General features: G+C 44.7%; 1 protein-coding gene across 1 annotated transcript; it reads right to left on the bottom strand.

The window, feature by feature from the left end:
• Positions 1 to 1,685: 1,685 nt before the first annotated feature.
• On the bottom strand, positions 1,686 to 13,955 carry LOC125550164 (starch synthase 3, chloroplastic/amyloplastic). Its single transcript, XM_048713093.2, has 16 exons — positions 13,527 to 13,955; positions 10,981 to 11,044; positions 7,756 to 10,512; positions 7,279 to 7,496; positions 6,648 to 6,918; positions 5,701 to 5,876; positions 5,480 to 5,587; positions 5,121 to 5,230; positions 4,119 to 4,221; positions 3,524 to 3,694; positions 3,270 to 3,398; positions 2,999 to 3,181; positions 2,749 to 2,880; positions 2,541 to 2,652; positions 2,328 to 2,451; positions 1,686 to 2,246 (listed from the first exon to the last, which is right to left on the bottom strand). The coding sequence occupies exons 1-16, from the start codon at positions 13,623 to 13,625 to the stop codon at positions 2,114 to 2,116; spliced, it is 4,890 nt and encodes a 1,629-aa protein (XP_048569050.2). The 5' UTR covers positions 13,626 to 13,955; the 3' UTR covers positions 1,686 to 2,113.
• Positions 13,956 to 23,333: the final 9,378 nt, after the last annotated feature.

The raw sequence follows: 23,333 nt of genomic DNA, 5'->3' as shown, positions 1-23,333 counted from the left end.
ATGTGATTAACACTCACAGGTCACATCGCCATGTGACTAACACCCAAGAGTTTACTAGAGTCAGTAGTCTAGTTCACATCACTATGTGATTAACACTCAATGAGTTTTAGGTTTGATCATGTTGCTTGTGAGAGAGGTTTTAGTCAACGGGTCTGAACCTTTCAGATCCGTGTGTGCTTTACAAATCTCTATGTCATCTCCTAGATGTAGCTACCACGTTCTATTTGGAGCTAATCCAAATAACTGTTCTACTTGGAGCTATTCTGTTGAACCAACAGGAAATGTTGTGGATGCTCCGCCTAGCGATGAAAGCGCTCTGCAGGTTCACCGATATTATCTCACCAAGCCGCGGTGTGACGGAGGGAGAGGACATTGGTGAAAAGCTTCGCAATCAGGTGGATCAAGCTGATTGGTCAATAGTCGAACAGTGAGGATGCGCCCGCTTTGAGAGAAGGGTGAGTAAGGCCTCATTTAGCTTTTGGAATCCGTGCCCATTCGAAGAGAAGAGCTTGTCGAAGGCGTCACAAAGATCTCCCTTGATGATATCCCAGCAGGAGCGCAAGAACTAGGCCGTGAAACCATCAGGGCCCGGCACCTTCCCAGTGGGCAATTGCTTGATCACATCCTAAATCGAGGACGGGGTATCGACCCGTTGGCTGGATAGCTGAGGTTGCTGCTAGCCCATCCGAGTTTTTGCGAACATGCAAAAGACTTGCGTGTCGATATATTAGATCGAGAAGGATTTACAAGGTGTTACCGGCCCCAAAACGGAGTTGGGACAACGACAGTGCACTAGTGGTAACAACTAGGTGCCTTCTATCCTACTTAATCCTTTATCTCAAGAAGGATTGCAACACCATAGCGCCAGCTCTACTCCATAGGTTGGCTTCAGCCACAATGCCAGCGCACACGTGCGCGGCCGTGCTCAGCGAGTTGTCAAAAGTCCGGGCATTGCGCTCGATCCATAGGCTCCACACGATGAGGAGCACGACGCTGTCGAAACCTTTGCATGCCAGTTTTGAGAGTCCGCGGCGAGCGTCAGGCCACCATTCCTGCAGGGCGTCCACTTGCAGCGTCCCGTGAACTACTCCCTCCATTCTAAATTACTCGTCGTAAAAATGGATGTATCTAGAATTAAAATACATTTAGATATATCTATACCTGTGACAAGTAATTCAGAACGAAGGGAGTAGGTTGCAGCGCCGAAGTATGGCCGTCCAGATCTCGCGCGAGAACGAGCATCCCACGGCAATGTGGTCCGCCGTTTCCTGGGCGTTTGAACACAAAGCACAGGTATCGTTCGTGGAAAGTCCATGCCCACCCGAGTTCAAGTCTCGGATCAGACGCGTGGTGCTTGCGGAGTTTCTCCTATCAAGCATCCTAAATCTCGGCCGGCCTTTTGCCCACAGATCATAGTGAAAGACACACACACACAAATTATTGCAGCCTAGGCGGCGCAGAAAAGCACGCTTATACTTGTAGTGAATGTCTATAACCAAACGGAATTTAGCTCGTGAATCTTCACCGTTGATGTACCTTAATTTATACTAATAGATGTTAACAATGCTGTTTTCAGAGCTCACAGTCACAGCTTAGAGGAGCGTGTCTGTTTCAGAACCAGTGAATCTGCATAATCATGGCCCTGCCATTTCGCAAAACAGATAGCAGAAACCAAGTGCAGTAGCTCATCCACAAATGTAAATATCATTGATGTATACCATATAACCATAAGTAACATATAACAAAGCTTCCACATGATCAGAGAGCCTAACATGCACATTAGTTTTCACAAGATGAGAGAATATACAAAGCTACTCACAGAATGTTACTGCGGTTCTTATCTCGGCGATGTGCTTAACCATTTCCAGGTGCAGGGAAGGAAAAGAAAAGGAAAAATTTAACAATATACATAAAAGTCTTCCCAATGCACTTATGCATTTCTGCTTTGTTTCCCCTGGTGGAGGAGGCAAGAGGATCCTCAGCTATGTACGACTGTAGTGCGCTTGGAACTAACTGAAGAGAGCACTAACTGAAGCAAGACGATCTGCACAGCCCTGTATGACTGTAGTCGATCCCACAATGCGCTTGTTCTTGCCATTGGTTCAGTTGGGTGTCAGAATTTTCGAGCGGCATGGTACAATTCAATGTAGTCCAGTGCGGGCCGGTTCCACGACCAGTCTTGCTCCATGACCCTCTTACACAGGGAGTGGAACCAATCACGGGCATCGAACCAAGCGCCGATTGCTCTGAAATGAGGTATGGAACATGCACGGTAAATAACCTAGCACTACTGCTGAATTCAGGGCTAATTGAGGAAAGGTACTTGCCTGTTGAGGGCATAATCCACGCCGTTGCTGTCGGCTCCGTCGAAACTGAACCCATTTGGTTCAAGACCAAGAGACCGAGCCCGGTCCTTATCATTGTCTACGTCGAAGACAGTGTCGTAAAGTCCTGCGATGCAAAGGATAGTTTCCATTTCATGTCCAACAGATCGACATATGCAAAGCAGTGCAGCATAATGGAGAGAAACAGTCACACACCTCCGGTTTTCCGAACTATAGGGATCGATCCATAACGCATGGCAACAAGTTGTGTTAAGCCACAGGGTTCAAAGATTGAAGGGACAATAATGAAGTCGGAGCCAGCGTATATCTGCAGCATGATCGATCATCAACCTAAATTATAAAGTAGTCTCCAGCTCCCATAATGGAGGGCTGGCTAGATGGTGTGTAGGATGTTGGAGCTCACCAGGTGAGAAAGAGGCTCATCGTAGGTTAGAACAAGCTTCACCCTACCATGGTAAACACCGTGAAGAGCATCGGCCAATCTGCAAAAATCGCCTTGTATTCGATGATCTGGAGCTGAACCAAGCAAAACCACCTAGGAACCAAACACTTCATTTTCAGTCTTTTGTTTTGAAGTAAACAAAAACAAATAGTAAGCAATTTTTTTATAAAGAAAATGTTAGATGTTTATCCGTTCACAAGGGATGATGTACTTGTCCGTTGCTCTCGAGGGTTCGGTGAATTGCGTGCTTGATGAGGTGGATTCCCTTCTGTGCTGTCAGACGGGTGATGATTCCGACAATAGGGACATCAGTTTGCTGTAATCCAAACTTCTGCTGCAAGGCCCTTTTTGCAGCGCTCTTGCCTTCGACAACATTCTCACAAGTATAAGGGACCTGAAGTAGTATGAAACACAGAGTTAAGCATAAAACTATCTGTGGCCTTGGTATATATCTACTTGCACTCTGGGAAAAATTTTGGTACCGGGATAAAATTGTCAGTGTACGGATCCCAGATATCTGGATCAATTCCATTGAGAATGCCATAGAATTTCTCACGATGAGGAGCAATGGCGCCATGGCCTGCCACGTCCCTTGAATATGTAGGAGAAACCTGAAAAGTTTGGGTGGAAATAGTTGAATACGTACAAAACACAAGAACATGACTCTGTAAAATGTTGAAGATTTTTTGTGCGCCAAACAGAAAGATTAAAAATTACAAGATAGTAAGGCACTCACAGTTGTGGCTTTATCACAGTATGTCATTGCTTTACCAATATAATGTGCTCCAAATTCAAGATTGTGGATGGTAAATACAACCCGAGTGCTTGCCATTCTGGATTGGGAATAGTGTTCCTTATATAGCCAGGCGACCGGAGCACTTGACCAATCATGGCAATGTATTATATGCTGTCACGTGAATACAGATACAAGTTCTTTTAACTGAGAAATGGAAGGGGAGAAACAAGCAACTGTTGCGAATACACAAGTAGCATTCAGATAGTAGAGCAGGAAAGGAAACACCAATGCAGCAAATAAGCTACACCATCCGTTCCTAAATATAAGACCTTTTAGAGATTTCACTATAGACTACATACAGAGCAAAATGAGTGAGTCTACACTCTAAAGTATGTCTATATACATCCGTATGTAGTCCATAGTGGAATCTCTAAAAGGTCTTATATTTAGGAACGGAGGGAGTAGTAAAGAAACTGAAAGTAACACACTGAATACAAGATTTTGAACATGGTGCACTGGAATGGTAAACAAGAAAGTGTAGTGTCACAAAGAAAAAGTCAATATAGCAGCTAGTATTCTAAATAATACTACTTACTGGAGAAAATTCATTCTGGAGGATAAACTCTAGAGCTGAATGACAGAAGAACCCAAATCTGCGGTCATCATTCCTTCCATATACACATCCAACGCCAAACATCCTAGAAAAGGAAATGTCAAAATGAATAGTTTGTGAAGAAAAATCCTCAGGAGAGTTCTTGAGATATTGGCATCCACTTACAGGAAGAGAACCAAAAAGAGACAACTAGACAAGTAAATCATTTAATTTTGATAAATGGTGCTGATTGCTTGTGCCTTTTAAGCTCTAACATTCAGGTGACAACATTTCTTTCTTTCATATTTCTCTTAATTGAAATGCAAATCCCATGCCAGATAATGGAAGGTGTACACAGCGCGTGCAAGTGTGTCTGCAATCTAGAGAAACTGAAATTTGACAATCAAACGCATGCTCAAGCATAAATAAGATTGAACATTTTTAAAGGGAAAGAAAGGATTGTCTACCTTATCATTGAATGACAGATGGCAATAGTTTGTTACAGGTTACAAGCGTTTGGTAGCGTCATATGGGCGCAAGATATATCAGAATAGAAACTGTAAGGAGCCCCATGGAGTCCTTGGCAGCCACTGACCAGGGCCTAGCCTTAATGCACAACCTTTTGTGCCCAAGCAATGATCTTAGCTGTGTTCTTGGTTGTGCAGGCTACGTGTCCAAGGGTGATCATGGAATTTCAAAATTAGTTGGATTTATTGGCTCATCTAGCAGCAAATTCCTTTAGCTCAAAAGTGGTTATAGAGCCACTAATCTCACATATCATTGTTATAACTAGCTCGCAGCCTGGAATGCCAAGGCCAAGGTATTGTGTTACTAATTGGCTTCTATAGTCTACGATAAGTAGTTATATGAATGAGAAAAAGGTACACCTTATTAACCAGTACAAGGCTCTAGCCTAACAATTTTGTGAAAAGGAGTAATATGTTTTATATCACTCAAGTATACATTTCCCGCAAAAAAATAAACCATACATTAGCTGATTCATACCCATTTTGAGGTTCCAGGAAGTAAACGGTCAGGTCTTCGACTCGTCCAACCCATACTTTTATTTCTGTACCACCCCAAGAAAAACTTTGATATAAATGTAAATCCTTGACCTGCATTGAAATAGATGTAACTTGATTAATAATTTATAATGGATATAAAACAAAGGAAATTCCTTAGTGCCTACTGATCTTGGCATCCCCTTATTGGGGTCATATATTGGTTTTATTGGGATCTGTGCCACCATACTGCGCTCCATAGCAGCTCAGAATTTTTTAGCTTCAGTTGAAGCTTTGTGGCATTTTGAGTTGAAATTTTACAAACTAGGTGAATAGATTATGTAGTACAGTACTTCAACTTACACTGCTTTGATTCAAACAGTCGTACTTCGGGAGAATAACCTCGACAGTATGTCCTAGATCTTGAACGGCACGTGAAAGACTTGTAACAACATCCCCGAGACCTCCAACCTATGAGATCATTGATCATGACAGAGCATAGTATTATGGCATAGAAAGAAAAAAGGCAAAAGGTGATGAGATCTCGCCTCGAATCAAAGAAACTAGCCTTAGAATTATATTACCTTTGCAACGGGGGCCATCTCGACAGCAATGTGGATAATACGCATGTAATTCTCTGTTTCAATTGAATCAGAAACAGGAATATGATAGTCCATCCCATTCCTGTTGTCATAGATCCCATCTTCTTCCCACTCGGAGAAAACAAAGTCCATCATATAGGCATCCGGTGGAACATTAACTGGACAAGGAACACAGATAAACATAAGGAAGTAGGAAGGATACAGCTTTTCGGTGCTCTGTATTGTACTCAGTAATTACAAGGCAAGTAGGATAAGTAACTTCATTATAGAAAATGGAAGCTTTATTACCCCCCGGACTCTGCACCATCGATGCATCTAGTACACAGTAAACCAATTTAACAGGGATTTGGCCAAGTTGCGGAACTAAATTTCTACGTTTTAACAAGGCTTAAGTGACTTCACAATATATATCAAAGTAGGCCTATAGGCCTTATACAGAAAGACCTCCCATTCACGCTCCGAAAAAAACAGCTACAAGCTCGACCAGCCGAGAATAGCCCTTGGTGCCATAATTTTTAAGAAGAAAGGTGACCACTCACCCTATGGAGGGGGAGCCTGCAAGCACCTTTTTTAGAGAAGTGGTGCCTGCAAGCACTTCAGCCCGCTCCCGCTAGCCACCCGAGCAGACACTCGGTCTCAAAACAGCTACAAGCTTATATAGTACTCCCTCCGGTCCATATTACTTGTCACAGCTTTAGTATAACTTTGTACTAAAGTTGTACCAAAGTTGTGACAAGTAATATGGATTGGAGGGAGTAGTTGCATATCTGTTCTGGGTTTATGGCATTAAACTAGCTAATTATTACCAATAATAGAACAACAAATATTGGATACTATCTGTGCATCATTAGTTGCATTTGACTGTATTGATTGCATAAAAATGGTTACATATATACTAATAACAGTGATGTAATAACGCAAGCTCAAACCTGTTGCTTTTAAGAGCGGCCCATCCCCTGATTTCACCATCTTCTGGGGTGGCAATGCTCCACTTGGATGCATCCAAAGGTTAAAGGAGCATCTAAACCAAACCTCTGGCTTTCCATTTAGCACTGTGTTAGAGGGATTGTATAGCACATCCACTGTGGTTCCGGCGCGTATTTCAAGCGGTTCAGTGTAAACAATGTGTTTCTGGGAAAGCAGAAACCTTCGCATAGTTTTTGCCTTCATCTCAGCTTTGATATTTGCACTTCTCTCAGCCTGTGTAGGTAAAAAGGAACATGAGTCAACCCAAATAATCCTGATCATATGTTTTGTTCCAAACATCAGATATATCCACCACAAAGGAAAAAAAAATCTTGTCTTTGTTAATTGCCAGTTACTCATCAAGCCAACCAGCCTTGAAAGGGAGTTGCCTTGCAAATTTTAAGTAGGAATGTTCTTAATGGTAAAGAAAGTTATGTTGTGATTGGTATATTATCAAGTGATTTTGAATAAGCTTGCGTGGAACCATGCATTTTGAATTTGGAAAATAGACGAAAGGGAATATATTTGTCATCACTCAGGGGTTAACTGCCAAAATTATAGAGATCTATATGCAAAGATTTTGTTGCAACTGACCTTTCTTTTCATGGTTTCTTCCTTTTCTCTCCTTTCTTGCAGAAGCCTTGTATAGATGTTTTGCTCCTCTTGCACCCAGAAGCCTTCCTCGGTTACGTTGTTGTTTGGAAGAATAGCATGGAAATCTTGTCGAGCATTGTTGTCATAGTTCCTTGCATTCCCAGCTGGCCCATCAGCAAAAACCCAGTCCAACACAAGTGCTTTTTCAGGTGGAATAACTGTACATATACAGAAAAGGCAGGTATTACATTACATATATGCTCCATGGAATACAAATGATCTTTAAGCGTCCCTCTATGGTAAATGTTGAGCTTCCATGGCCTTCGAGTTAATAAAATACTTTCTCATGACATTAATAAAACAAGGAAATTCATGCCATATTTGTAGGAGCATTATGCTAGAATCAAAACAAATGTTTCCTCAACAAAAAAGAATCAAAACAATGTTGCCTTATGTACAAAGGTTGAGGTGTCGTACCATCTGCATACCACCAATCGCCGTCTCTGTCATTGCACTTGACAAAGCTTTCAACAATAGAGAGTCCATCTGACCAATTGTTGTAACCACCATGCATCCAAATCTCAGTACTATGCGCAAGTGGCCTCGAGTTTCTGTTATAATATAACCTGATAGTATCTCTGCTTGTATCTGTGCTAGCCTCTATGTACCACAAATTATCAACACATGTTCTGGCCAAACTCAACATACTCTGCAATTTCTTCTTCTTGATCTCTATCTCGGCCTTCGCTTGTGCCCTGACAGCTTCATCTGCAGCCCTTGCTTCCTTGCTTCGCCGCTGTTCTTCAGTCTGTGTCCTCCTTTCAGCTTCTTCCATGGCAAGTTTCTCAAGCTCCCTTTGCTTTTCTTTAACCAAGAAATCTTCAAACAGATCTTCATTCATAGTGCCTTCTATTCCTATACAGAAATCATTGTTGCCATTGTTCTCATAGACCGTGCGACCGTTGAAGAACACAAAGTCTAATCTGTAGGCCTCCTTGGGTATGTACAGTTTGCAAGACCACCAAACCCCTCCAAGGTCACTCTTGTGCAATCTTTCAGTGAAAAGCCTCCATTTCCAACCATTGAATGCTCCTTTGATGACGACATCGGGTTCGTTCGCCAAAGCTGTTAGGTCACGATTTAAATAAAGATCAATAACTGAATCAGCTTTCACTACCTCTGGAAAAACAAACAGCTTGTTCCTCATCGAATAATTTTTCTCTGCGAGTTCTTGAAGCATCACCCGTAGTGCTTGTGGATCCACAACATCCTGTGGTGACCCCTGGATATCTTGTTCAATGTTAACGGACACAGAGGTCTCGTCAACTTCATATTGTCCGTCATCCTCAATTAACTGCACTTCATCTTCAGACCATGAAAGCTCTTCCTCAGAAAGCACATGCTGAATTTTATCACCTCTCCCCATTCCAATTTCAGTTATAGAAAGCTCATCCTCGTTAACTACCATCTGTCCTTCGGCAGCACTTTTCTGATGTTCAGTCATGTAAAGATGTTCCTCATCAACTTTCTTCCAAGTTGTCCTTTCCACTGCTTGGGTTCTATCTGCCTGATGCTTCCGCAACACATTGTCAACATTAAACTTTACATGAAGCGCATCCTCATCAGTTTTCTCGGATGTGTGATCTCCCTCTTTAGCTTCCAGTCCATTCACATACAATGCATCCTGTCTATCAACAACAGGAACTTGCTTTGTTTGACCCTCTCTCGACGTACCAACAATTGGTACGTTTTGTTTAGGGAGACTAACGGCCGAAAGATCTTGACTATGGAATCCAACTATGGACTGCTTTTGCTCAGGGACACTAACAGTTGACTGGTTTTGTTTGGGGAAAGCAACAATTGATTGGTGTTGTTTACTAGAACCAAAAATTGATTGGGTTGGTCCCGCAACATCAGCAATGGATTTATCTTGTTTATAGGAACCAATGATTGATTGGTTTTGTCTTGGTAAATCATCAATTGACAGGTCTTTTTTATCACTAAAATTTACTTTGCCTTGTTCTTCAACCCTGACAAGTCGCAGCTCAGGATTCAAACTTACACCTGTTTTAGCAATAGCCTTGTCCCACATAGAGAATGAAGACGGTACTGGATATTGCTGTTGGTAAGTCTCTTCTTCATCGGTAGCTTCACCCACATAATCCACTGCCATATGTTTCTCATGGCCTGATTCACTTGCAAACAAATCCATCACAAATGTTTCCTCTTCTGATCTAGTTTCATCCACCACATCATCCACTTCTCTGTATGTCGCGCAGCTTGAAGCATTTCCCAACAAATCCACCTCAAATGTGTCTTGATCAGCCACGGTTTCATCAATTGCATCCCACATCGGCGCACTTGTTGAAACATTTCCTGACGAATCCGTCTCAAACCTGTCCTTTATAGACCCAGCTTCATCCACTGCACCCACTTCCACTGTTGTACTGCTTGAAAAAACATTTCCTGACAAATCTGCTCTAAATATGCCTTGATCATTCCCAGCTTCATCACTTGTATCCACTTCCCGTACCGTTGCACTGTTTGAAACATTTCCTGACGAGGTCGCCTCAAATCTGTCTTGAACAGGCCCGACTTCGTCAACCGCATCTAGTTCCACGGTCGTCGCACTGCTTGAAATATTTCCTGACAAATCCAGCTCAAATACGTCTTCTTCAACTCTAGCTTTGTCCGCCGCATCATCCATCACATCTACTATCACACTTCTCAATGTCTCTTGTACAGTCCCATTATGATCCATCACATCTACTATCACACTTCTCAATGTCTCTTGTACAGTCCTATTATGATCCATCACATCTACTATCACACTTCTCAATGTAGTTGCTGGCAAATCCAGCTCAAATACGTCTTCTTTAACTCTAGCTTTGTCCGCTGCATCCACTTCCTTCTTCGTTATACTGCTCAATGAATTCACTGTCAGATCAGCCGCAAGTATATCTTCATCAGCCACATCCACTCCCCCGATTATAGAACTGCTTAAAGCATTTTGTGACGAGTCCGCTTTAGCAGTCTCGGCTTCTCTAGTATCTGTCCATTCTGCTGTCTCGGTACTTAATAGCGCATTGTATGTATCAAGAGTTTCTTCATCCCGATTATTGTGTTCTATATTCTCGGTGCTTGGTTCAACAATGAGTCTTGTCGTATATCCTCTAGAAGAAATGACTTTAACCTGAGGTGATACCATCTTTCTTGATTTCCTATTAGGAGGATCTGAATGATGCAATTTGGAAAGACATGAAGTTAAACAGAACATCTGGGCTGTGTTTCGTTGCAAAGTATTCTCAAAGTATTTCAAGAATACTACAGTTTTTTTTAAACTATGGTTTTAAATACTTTGAGGTGTTTGGCTGTAATAAAAATTGTAGTATTATAAACTACAGTATCCACAAAACTGTAGTATTTTTGTAGTATTAAAAAAAGTGGTTGGGACCTCTTTTTAAAGAACTGAGAAAGGCAACAAAGGCCTTGTCTACTAGTGGCCAATTGCAACGCTGTATACTTTTGATTGCCAAACATACCACTGTTTCCGCTATACTTAGAAAGACTGTTGGTTTCATAAACTACAGTATTCATTGTCATCGCTATAGAAAACCGTGGTATCAAAATACTGAGGTTTGAATAAGACATTGCTTCCAAACAGATAGAATGATAGGCCATTTGACAGATTATTCCTCAAACCTGAACTTGCTACCATGCATCGAAGGGTCCTGCTTCGAGTAAATCTGCCATTCATCAAAAAAGGCTGGAAAACACAAAAGGGGAAATAAGTTGTGCAGCTCAACATGTTTGAGCATAAAAAGGAAACCTTCTTATAGATAATGCTTGAGAAAATCAAAAGGTATTTGCGAACAATCGGAACAGAATTATCAAGGTCATTTAATCCTACAAAATTATTTACGCCTCTCATATAAATTCTACTGAAATTGCTTTCTGAACTCACTTCTTTTTTTAAGCATAATACAGTAGGGAAGGCCCCCACTGTATCTCATTTTCTGACCTCACTTCTAAGCAAGGATAAATTTCTCTGTTCAACTGGAAGGATGTAATCCAATTTATTATCTTCATAGTTTCGTTTCGACAAAAAACATTAGCGCAATTCAAACTACTGATACACTCGCTATCTGGCAGACAAAGACCAGCATATAGAAAGATGGCAATGCTTGCAGTACATATGGAAATAACTTTATCGCAAAAAATATATGGAAATAACTTCATCACAAACATAGAAGGTGCAGACAATGTAAATACTCCCCGAATTCACCCCACCGTTTTTTTGCAATGAATTTCTGTTTCTTGTTTGAAACTCTTGCCGTGGAAATCTTCATTCCAAATTAACCAGCATTAACATTGCCGAAAAAGGTTTTCGCCCCGCTTTATATATAAAGCAATGACCGACCACAGCTCAGATACAAACGCACGCCACCACAACACACGCACACACCCAAGGCTGGATACATAGGCGATGAGCGCGGCAACACTACCCCTAGTACTACAAGAGCAACCGGAGTCCTCAACAGTGGATACGCCAACACGAAGAGAAGAAGCCGCATATGACGAACCGTGTGCTCCAAGGAGGCGCCTTTAGGAAGGTTACTACACCAGACCGCCGTCACCGACCGACCCGAGGATCAGAGTTTCCCCTGGAGCAACACGACGGGCAATGAGAGCCACGATGACGCCTTCAAGAAGGGAGCGAGCTTCACCGCCGCCAATCCGTCCGAAGACAGATCAGGTTTTCACCCCAGCCAACACTCACCACCACTGGACACCACATCCCGTTGACCACGCCGCCCACACGGCCATGGCCACCGGGCAGCACCTAACCACGGGCTCTGCCCAAGAGCACCGCGGAGCCACCCCCAGGGCCGCCGCCCTGGCATCCAAGACCTGGAATCCACCTCACTCGAGACCCACCGCTACCTCAACCAAAGATACGAGCGGAAAGGAACCGCCTTTCGCACCCCTGGGCTGCCCCTAACGCCAAAACCCAAAGGTCGGCCAAAATTGGCCTCCATCGACCCATCCTGCTGCCGGGCGCGAGACGAGCACGATCCTGCTACTGGGTGCGAGACGAGCACGATCCTTCTGCCGGGCGCGAGACGAGGTCGGTCCTGCTGCCGGGTGCGAGACGAGCTCGGTCCTGCTGCCGAGCGCGAGACGAGCGATGGACCATAGTCGGGGAAGGGCCGAACCTTCGACGGAGGTAGCAACCAGACAACGAGGAGAGGGCCGAAGGTCGAAACTGGCCGCCAACAGACGAGCCAACGCCGGAAAGCCAGCCGCCGCCCCAGTCGACCCGCCGAGCTGCCGTGGAGCCGGCACGGCGAAGCCACCTCGCCGCCGCCACCCATAGCTGGGACCGCAGCCACACCGGGCCGGGGCCCCAAACCCGCGACGCCAGCCAGAAAAAAGGCGAAATCCGGCCGGCACGCACCACCACCATGCTGACGACGACGAGCGCAACAGCCCCCGCACGCCGCCGGCAGGCCCTAGTCGCCGCAGCCCGTGCCGCCCGCGAAGCAGCGGCCGAAGGATCCACCACCATCCAGATCAGATTTGGGAAACCCTCGCCGCCACTCTGAGCACACCCCGCCACCGCATCCAAGCACGCCAGCCCCCAAGCACCATGCCCCGCAAGGCCCAGCAGCCCTCCACGCCACCGCCCTCAGCCACCGCTGTCGCCTTGGCTGTTGCTGGTGCCGCGCCGTCGCGCTTGTGCCACCGTCGCCTTGGCTATTGCCGGTGCCGCGCCGTCGCGCCCCGCCAAGCGCCACACATCAGCTCGAGGGGGCAGCCCCGCGTCAGACCACCTCAAGGGACGGGAGACTAGGGCCCCGCCGCCGCCTACGCCGGCCGGGCTTTGCCTGGCTGCGCGCTCCGGCGGCGGCGAGGGGATTTTTTTTAACAAATATAACAGAATTCATGTTCTTTACCTCTTCCAGCAATTAAAATCACGTCGTTTTAAGCCAATATGAATCACAGCCCGCCACCTTAATAAATAACCAATATGGTCCACATGCAAATCAAAACCAATGCCCTTTGACTCCCAGATATAAAAATATTCCCGAGATGAAAGAAATCAAAATCCCTATAAACCTGACCCGGGACAGAATTAACCAGGATGATCAACATACGAGTGAAATAACCAAGCATACCACTTAATAATTCCCAAATCAAACAACATTCCGTGAACCGACCGAATCAAGAACCATAACCATCCGTACCTGCGCGAGGCCGCCGCCGCGGCCGGCCGGCCGGACGACGACGAGCGGCTGCGTGCTCCGAGGGCACAGAGGGCCCCGTGGCCGGAGAGCCATCTCCATTTCCGGGAACCTACTAAACCCCGCCCGCAAAACCCACCACCCACCACACCAGTCAGTCCACCACGCAGCGGCGACTGCCCTATCCCCCTCCTCCCCGCCTGGCCTCCCCTCCTCACGGGGAAAGAACTAAAATTGGAATACAGCGCTATGGCGTGGAGATCTGCGCACCAAAAAGGCTCCTTCGTCCTTCAACCATTTTGTCTGAGAGCAGCCTCGATCCTTTATTTTCGTTTGGTTTTTTTGTTCGATGTGCTTCTCCGTGTGCGCACACATGGAAATGTAGGTGGACCAGTAACGGACGGTGGTGGATGGCTGGTGTTTTTTGTACTACTTCCTTTCTTTTTCCAGCAATGTTTTCTTTTGAAAAAGCTTCAACGCGAATGTTCGTGCAGAGGACAAAAGAAGACAGGAGTGGAAGACAGAGCAGAGGGTAGGAGGAAGAAGAGTGAGGGGCTGAGGGCCACTTCTTTAGGCCCATGATTCTCCAGATTCTGATTATGGGAAACTGCACACAAAATCAGCTACAATAAACCGTACATTTTTTTTCTGAGATTGTTGCACGGTTTTTTTAATAATCATGTATACGTATATTGGAAAATACACAAGAGCTCCTGGGTGCTCCACCCCCTATACAAAAAATAATTTCAAAAAATTCTAGGAAAATTCAAAAAAAAAACTTGGAATTTAGGGATATCAAATTTGGGTTCCCAAATATACTCCCATGTGAAGTTTCATGAGAAAAAAAATACCAGGACATGTATCCGTGGCAAAGAAAATATAGCCTGACCTATGATCCACCCAAACAGTTTTTTCTATACATAGAATTTTTTTTGTCTTTTTTACTGAGAATACATTTTCAGGTATTTTTTCACGAAACTTCACACGGGAGTAGATTGAGCATCCAGGTTTAATATCCCAAAAATTCAGATTTTTGAATGTCCTTGGTTTGTTTCTTGAATTAATACTCATATAGGGGGGTGGAGCACCCGAGTGCTCCAAACCCTCTCCCCGTATATATTTTTTATTAGGCAATATCCATTAAAGACTCCGCAATAAGCAAAACTAGAATTTCACTTTGGCGGAATCTTTGTGCCACACCGAAACATCGTCCGTAAAGCTCCTAGGTCGAAACTGTGTACTAAATTGCTAACACTTGGTTGTTTTTGACCAGCCTCACGTCAAATATGAACACAAAAGCAATTTTGCAAATAAGTGCTTAACATTAAAATTTTAAAAAGGTTCCAAAGTTTTCTTCATAGTAGAAGGGAAATAAAAAAAAGGACTAATCTCAAGGTACAAGACTGGCATCAATAATCTCAAGTGTAGCGGCCATGGTACCATCATCTTTTTGTAGAGCGTTGACACATGTAAACCGCAACGGAGGTTGCACATACGCATTATAGTCAAACATGTCAAAATGCTCATGATGTAACTTTCTATCAAGAATGCAGTCGCGGAGACACATGCATGCAGTGATGATCATCTTCTGGTCTCCGGTTTGTATTTTGGTATGCCTTAGAGAACTTGTCATTTCATCTTGAGAACAACAAACGATCTTTCGGTGAAGTTTCACAAAGAATGTTTCGTGTCTCTCCATCAATTAATGTTGTTGGAAATCTGATACATGATACCGTTGCCCTTTGTATGGTGCTAGATATCCAACTATGTGTTGGATATCTAGAGTCGACAAGGTGGTATTTATCTACAATAAGACATTAATAAAGTCACTATAAATTTACAAGATAGTATTGTATATATAATAATACCAGATCCTCAAAGTCGAGGCCCGTTGTTAGGCTGCAGGATGATACGTCTCAAAACGTATCTGTAATTTTGGATTGTTTTATACTATTATATTATCACTTTTGAATACGTTTCCTAATATATATTTTTTGGACTTACCTATTAATCTAGTGCCCGGTGTCTTGTTTTCTGCATGTTTTTTATTTTACAGGACAATATCTACAGAGGTTAAAATACCTTGCCTATTTAATATGATTTTTCAGGCAACGAAGGACCCATGAAGCTTTGGGAGAGATCGAGAGGAGCTAAGGGGGGCCGCTTGGACAGGTGGCCCGTCCCTGCCCTAGGGTGCGCCCCTAGGCCGTGTGGGCCCCTACATCGCCCTTCGTTCCACCATCATAAATTCCTATAAAATACATAAACCCTTCGCCATATTTTTAGAATAATATTTTCGCCGCCGCAGGTTTGAAGAAATATGCCCTAGAGGCAATAATAAAGTTGTTATTTATATTTCCTTATATCATGATAAATGTTTATTATTCATGCTAGAATTGTATTAATCGGAAACTTAATATATGTGTGAATACATAGACAAACAGAGTGTCCCTAGTATGCCTCTACTTGACTAGCTCATTAATCAAAGATGGTTAAGTTTCCTGATCATAGGCATGTATTGTCATTTGATGAACAGGATCACATCATTAGAGAATGATGTGATGGACAAGACTCATCCGTTAGCTTAGCATAATGGTCGTTTAGTTTTATTGCTATTGCTTTCTTCATGATTTATACATGTTCCTCTGACTATGAGATTATGCAACTCCCGAATACCGGAGGAACACCTTGTGTGCTATCAAATATCACAATGTAACTGGGTGATTATAAAGATGCTCTACATGTGTCTCGGCTTGTCGCTAAGGGTTATCAACAAGTTCAAGGAGTTGACTACGATGAGACCTTCTCACCCGTAGCAAAGCTGAAGTCCGTCCGAATCATGTTAGCAATTGTCGCATTCTATGATTATGAGATATGGCAAATGGATGTCAAAACGACATTCCTTAACGGTTTCCTTAAGGAAGAATTGCATATGATGCAGCCGGAAGGTTTTGTCGATCCTAAGAATGCTAACAATGTATGCAAGCTCCAGCGCTCCATCTATGGGCTGGTGCAAACATCTCGGAGTTGGAACATTCGCTTTGATGAAATGATCAAAGCGTTTGGGTTTATATAGACTAATGGAGAAGCCTGTATTTATAAGAAAGTGAGTGGGAGCTTTGTAGCATTTCTTATATTATATGTTGATGACATACTATTGATGGGAAATGATATTGAACTTTTGGAAAGCATAAAGGCCTACTTGAATAAGTGTTTTTCAATGAAGGACCTTGGAGAAGTTGCTTACATATTAGGCATCAAGATCTATAGAGATAGATCGAGACGCCTCATTGGTCTTTCACAAAACACATACCTTGACAAGATATTGAAGAAGTTCAATATGGATCAGTCCAATAAGGGGTTCTTGCCTCTATTGCAAGGTGTGAGATTGAGCATGGATCAATGCCCGACCTCGGCAGAAGATAGAGAAAAGATGCGTGTCATCCCCTATGCCTCACCCATAGGCTCTATTATGTATGACATGCTGTGTACCAGACCTGATGTGAACCTTGCCATAAGTTTGGTAGGGAGGTACCAAAGTAATCCCGGTATGGAACACTGGACAACGGTCAAGAATATCCTGAAGTACCTAAAAAGGACTAAGGATATGTCTCTCGTTTATGGAGGTGGCCAAGAGCTTGTCATAAAGGGTTACGTCGATGCTAGTTTCGACACATATCTGGATTACTCCAAGTCACAAACCGGATACGTGTACATTTTGAATAGTGGGGCAGTCAGCTGGTGCAGTTGCAAGCAAAGCATCGTGGCAGGATCTACATGTGAAGTGGAGTACATAGCTACCTCGGAGGCAGCACATGAAGCAGTCTGGATGAAGGAGTTCATCACCGACCTAGGAGTAATTCCCAATGTGTCGGGCCCGATGACTCTCTTATGTGACAACATTGGAGCTATTGCCCTTGCAAAGGAGCCCAGGTTTCACAAGAAGACCAGGCACATCAAGCGTCGCCTCAACTCCATTCGTGAATATATATTCAAGATGGAGACATAGATATTTGTAAAGTGCATACGGATCTGAATGCCGCAGGTCCGTTGAGTAAACCTCTTCCACGAGCAAAATATGATCAACACCAGGACTCTATGGGTGTTCGATTCATCACAATGTAACTAGATTATTGACTCTATTGCAAGTGGGAGATTATTGGAAATATGTCCTAGAGACAATAATAAAATAGATATTATTATATTTCCTTGTCCATGATAATTTTTTATTGTTCATGCTATAATTGTATTAACCGGAAACCATAATACATGTGTGAATACGTAGACCACAACATATCCCTAGTGAGCCTCTAGTTAACTAGCTCGTTGATCAATAGATGGTTGTGGTTTCCTGACCATGGACATTGGATGTCATTGATAACGAGATCACATCATTAGGAGAATGATGTGATGGACAAGACCCAATCCTAAGCATAACACAAGATCGTGTAGTTCGTTTGCTAGAGCTTTTCTAATGTCAAGTATCATTTCCTTAGACCATGAGATTGTGCAACTCCCGGATACCGTAGGAATGCTTTGGGTGTATCAAATGTCACAACGTAACTGGGTGACTATAAAGGTGCACTACAGGTATCTCCGAAAGTGTCTGTTGGGTTGGCACGAATCGAGACTGGGATTTGTCACTCTGTATGACGGAGAGGTATCTCTGGGCCCACTCGGTAATGCATCATCATAACGAGCTCAATGTGACTAAGGAGTTAGCCACGGGATCATGCGTGATACGTTCATTTTGCATCATGCTTTTATATCGTTATTTATTGCATTATGGACTGTTATTACACATTATGTCACAATAATTATGCCTTTTCTCTCTTATTTTATAAGGTTTGCACGAAGAGGGAGAATGTCGGCAGCTGGAATTCTGGGCTGGAAAAGGAGCAAACATTAGAGACCTATTCTGCACAACTCCAAAAGTCCTGAAACTCCACAGAAGTCACTTTTGGAATATATAAAAAATATTGGGCAAAGAAAGCACCAAAGGGGGGGGCCACCCACCATCCACAAGGGTGGGGGTGTGCTGTAACGCCCTCGATGCGGCTATATCTCACACGTGTCGAAGCACGACTTAGAGGCATAACCGCATTGAAAGTAATGTCGCAAGTGAGGTAATCTTCACACAACCCATGTACTATATAAGGGAAAAAGATACATAGTTGGCTTACAATCGCCACTTCACACAATTACATGAATAAAGCATTACATCATCCAAATACAAACAAGGTCCGACTACGGAACCAAAATAAAGAGCAACCCCAAATGCGACAAGGTCCCCCGATCGACCCCAACTGGGCTCCACTACTGATCAACTAGAAACGAAACAAGACAAAGGACAAGATCTTCATCGAGCTCCTCCTTGAGCTTGGTTGCGTCATCTGCATGGTCTCATCGGCACCTGCAAGCTGGTTTTGGAAGTATCTGTGAGTCACGGGGACTCAACAATCTCACACCCTCGCGATCAAGACTATTTAAGCTTATGGGTAAGGTAAAGGTATGAGGTGGAGCTGCAGCAAGCGACTAGCATATATGGTGGCTAACATATTCGCAAAAGAGAGCGAGAAGAGAAGGCAAAAGCACGGTCGATGAGCTATGATCAAGAAGTGATCCTAAAACAACCTACGTCAAGCATAACTCCAACACCGTGTTCACTTCCCGGGTCCCGCTGAGAAGAGACCATCATGGTAACACATGCGGTTGGTGCATTTTAATTAAGGTCAACTTCAGGTTTTCTACAACCGGACATTAACAAATTCCCATCTGCCCATAACCGCGGGCACGGCTTTCGAAAGTTCATAACCCTGCAGGGGTGTCCCAACTTAGCCCATCACAAGCTCTCACAGTCAATGAAGGATATTCCTTCTAGCGGGAAGACCCGACCAGACTCAGAATCCCGGTTACAAGACATCCTCGACAATGGTAAAACAAGTCCAGCAAAGCCACCCGAATGTGCCGACAAATCCCGATAGGAGCTGCACATATCTCTTTCTCAGGGCACACCGGATTGTCCAAGGTTCCAGTAGGCCAGCCCAGAGTTGCCCCTGGTGGCCACCGGCAGCTGACAGGTTGGACCAACACTCAGAGGAGCACTGGCCCGGGTTTTTTTAATAAAGATGACCCTTGGGCAGGCCTACCCAAGGGAAAGAAAAGGGTAGGTGGCAAATGGTAAAACCAATGTTGGGCCTTGCTGGAGGAGTTTTATTCAAGGCGAACTGTCAAGGGGTTCCCATTATAACCCAACCACGTAAGGAACGCAAAATCCGGGAACATAACACCGATATGACGGAAACTAGGGCGGCAAGAGTGGAACAAAACACCAGGCATAAGGCCGAGCCTTCCACCCTTTACCATGTATATAGATGCATTAATTAAATAAGAGATATTGTGATATCCCAACCAAATAGACATGTTCCAACAAGGAACAACATCTCCATGTTCCAACAAGGAACAAACTTCGATCTTCACCTGCAACTAACAACGCTATAAGAGAGGCTGAGCAAAGCGGTAACATAGCCATACAATGATTTGCTAGGACAAGGTGGGTTAGAGTCTTGGCTTAACAATATGGGAGGCAGGATAAACAAGTGGTAGGTATCGCAGCATAGGCATAGCAAAAGAGCGAGCATCTAGCAAGCAAAGATAGAAGTGATTTCGAGGGTATGGTCATCTTACCTGAGATCCCGCAAGGAAGAAGAACGAGTCCATGAAGAAGACAAACGAACGTAGTCGAACGGGTCCTCACAATCACGACGTTACCGGAAACAACCCGAAGAAGCAACACCGCAAAGAAGCACACAACATAGTAAATAACCAACACGTGAACATGGTATGATATGCGGGATACGGTATGCGATGCATATGTATGATTTGCAAAGGAATGATTGAACCTGGCCTCAACTTGGAAATCCAAGAGTGTCACTGTAAAGATGAGGTGATTTCGGTTGAAATCGATATAAAGATCACCGGAATCGGATGCACGGTTTGGAAATGGCAAGCAAAACAAATATGGCACCGGTCTGCGATAATCAGCAAGTGACCAACTAAATGCAACAAGATAAATATGCTACAGCACTCAAACATGACAACAAAATACATGGCAGGGATCCACTCATGATGCTTGACAAAAGATGAACACTGAGCTACGGCTAATTCATCCATTAACAGGTTCAAACAAGCATGGCAAAAGTGCAAATGATAACAGGTTTTCAGACTTAGTGAAATTAACGCAAGTCTGGAATTTATCATCAGGAAGCAAACTTTAGAGCATGAAAACTACATGCTACAGGAACATATCATGGCAAAGCAAGGCATGGCATGAAGCTACTCAAAGCACTTAACAAAAGTCCCTTAGTGACCTTGAGCCAAAAGGGATCAGAGAATACAATTGCAAGCATGTGAACATGGCAAAAACATAAACAGATCTCAGACTCAGTGAAAAACTGGAGCATGCAAAACAGTTAACAAGTAGGCATGTTTACGAGCTCGATGCACTCACTACAAAGCATGGCATGACAAACTAAGCATACAACCATCAAGAAGACATGGCATAGGAGCTAGACATGGCAAAAACAACAACATAGCATGCACGGATCAATAGCAACATCCTCGGCAAAATCGCTAATCATGTCAACAATCTGCCAGGATTCACGATATAGCAAAAGTAGAGCTCGATTGACTCAAGCTAGGGTGCTCCATAAATGCAAACAAAGACATGGATGGATAGAACATCACAATATTAACAAAACATCCTACTGATCATCCTCAAAAGAGGCACGGATCACTAGGAAACAACATGAACATATGGCATAAGGACAAAATCAGGACAAGGACTTAGTGAAATTCTAAGTCCCTGAAATCAGCATTACTGATTACGCTACTTTGCAAGCTTGTGCTAGTAACCACAAATATCTCAAAAGTACACGGTAAGCACCACTGTAAAGATGGCATGGCATATAACAAAACACATGTAGAGCTCAGGGTCATAGCATGCACACAATAATCATGGCAAAAATGACAAAATGCCATTTGCTGAAACAGATCTGACAAAATACTCACATAGCCTTCTTCCAACAGCATTTCGGGCATCAAGATGAGCTCAAATGAAAATGATCCAATGAGATAAAATGATGTACTCTTTGAGAAGAACATTTTGATATGCTACACGCTCAAAACGGAGCCACGGTGAGGGAGTTATGACCTAATGAAAATGCAAAATAAAACTGGAATCTGGGGACTTAGTGGAAAATTATACCCTCCGAGAAGTGGACGGGGAGAAGCGGAACGAGACGATCTGGGACGGGCGGCTACGCGTTTGGTTCCCGGAACGGGTGGATCTCATCCCACCCGTCCGGATCCGAGGCGGACGGCGTCCGGCGGCTCGCCGGAGCGAGGCGACGCCGGCGAGCGGCACAGTGGCAAGGAGGCGGCGGGCGGCTCGGTGGCGGAGCGCGGCGCGACGTGGCGCGGTGAGCGGCGGAGGCGGCGGCCGGCGAGTGGAGGCATGCGGCGGCGGGGCGAAGGGCGACGAGGGGATGCGGTGGCCGGCGGCGGAGAAGCGGCGGCGGTGAGCGGTGTAGTCGGGCGGCGGGAGGCGCGCCTCGGGCGGAGGAATTCCCCGGTGCGGGCGGCGAGCGATTCAGGCCCTGTGGGCCGGATCTGGGCCGGGCGGGCCCGCGGCGGCAGAGGAGAGAGGAGATCCGGCAGGGAGGCGACGTGGCGCGGCCTGGTTGGTGGAGAGCGGCGGCGTGGCGACGTGGCAACACCGGATTGGCCGGGGTGATGTGGCCGGCGGCGGTGGACGCATCCGCCGGCGAGACGGACATGTCCGGCGGCGCTGAAGGAGGAGTTTTAGGGTTTCATCCGAAATTTCGGGGAGATGCACATATTTATAGGTAGAGGGAGCTAGGAGTGTCCAAATGAGATGCGGTTTTCGGCCACGCGATCGTGATCGAACGACCGAGATGATGGAGAGGTCTTAGGTGGGTTTTGGGCCACTTTGAAAGGGTGTTGGGCTGCAACACACACGAGGCCTTTTCGGTCCCTCGGTTAACCGTTGGAGTATCAAACGAAGTCCAAATGGCATGAAACTTGACAAGCGGTCTACCGGTAGTAAACCAAGGCCGCATGGCAAGTCTTGGTCCAATCCGAAAACGTTTAACACCCGCACACGAAAAGAGGTAGAAAGGGACGCCGGATGACATATGAGCGCCGGATTGCAAAACGGACAACGGGGAAAATGCTCGGATGCATGAGACGAACATGTATGCAAATGAAATGCACATGATGACATGATATGCAATGCATGACACGCAAGCAATGATAAGGCAACAACAGCGAATAACTGGAGGACACCTGGCACATCGGTCTCGGGGCGCTACATGTGCCCTACCCCCTGGGCACGCCCCCTGCCTCGTGGGCCCCCTGGCAGGCCTCCGGTGCCCATCTTTTTCTATATGAAGTCTTTCACCCTAGAAAAATAAGAAGGAAGCTTTCAGGACGAAGCGCCGCCATCTCGAGGCGGAACCTTGGCAGAACCAATCTAGGGCTCCGCGGAGCTGTTCTGTCGGGGAAACATCCCTCCGGGAGGGGGAAATCATCACCATCGTCATCACCATCGATCCTCTCATCGGGAGGGGGTCAATCTCCGTCAACATCTTCACCAGCACCATCTTCTCTCAAACCCTAGTTCATCTCTTGTATCCGATCTTTGTCTCAAAACCTCAGATTGGTACATGTGGGTTGCTAGTAGTGTTGATTACTCCTTGTAGTTGATGCTAGTTGGTTTATTCGGTGGAA

This window comes from Triticum urartu, chromosome 1A, assembly GCF_056163025.1.
Source record: "Triticum urartu cultivar PI428250 chromosome 1A, HENAU_Tu73, whole genome shotgun sequence".
Taxonomy (NCBI): domain Eukaryota; kingdom Viridiplantae; phylum Streptophyta; class Magnoliopsida; order Poales; family Poaceae; genus Triticum; species Triticum urartu.
The sequence above is the reverse complement of the archived record's forward strand: the minus strand, read 5'-3'. Positions and strand labels throughout refer to the sequence as shown.

Bases quoted from the DNA above. Each gene is read 5' to 3' on its own strand.
- LOC125550164 (XM_048713093.2), bottom strand. From the start codon at position 13,625: ATGGAGATGGCTCTCCGGCCACGGGGCCCTCTGTGCCCTCGGAGCACG. The intron at 10,513-10,980 runs GTTTGAGGAATA...TGCATCATTCAG, and splicing joins ATGCATGGTAGCAAGTTCAG to ATCCTCCTAATAGGAAATCA. The intron at 5,588-5,700 runs GTAATATAATTC...ATGATCTCATAG, and splicing joins AGATGGCCCCCGTTGCAAAG to GTTGGAGGTCTCGGGGATGT.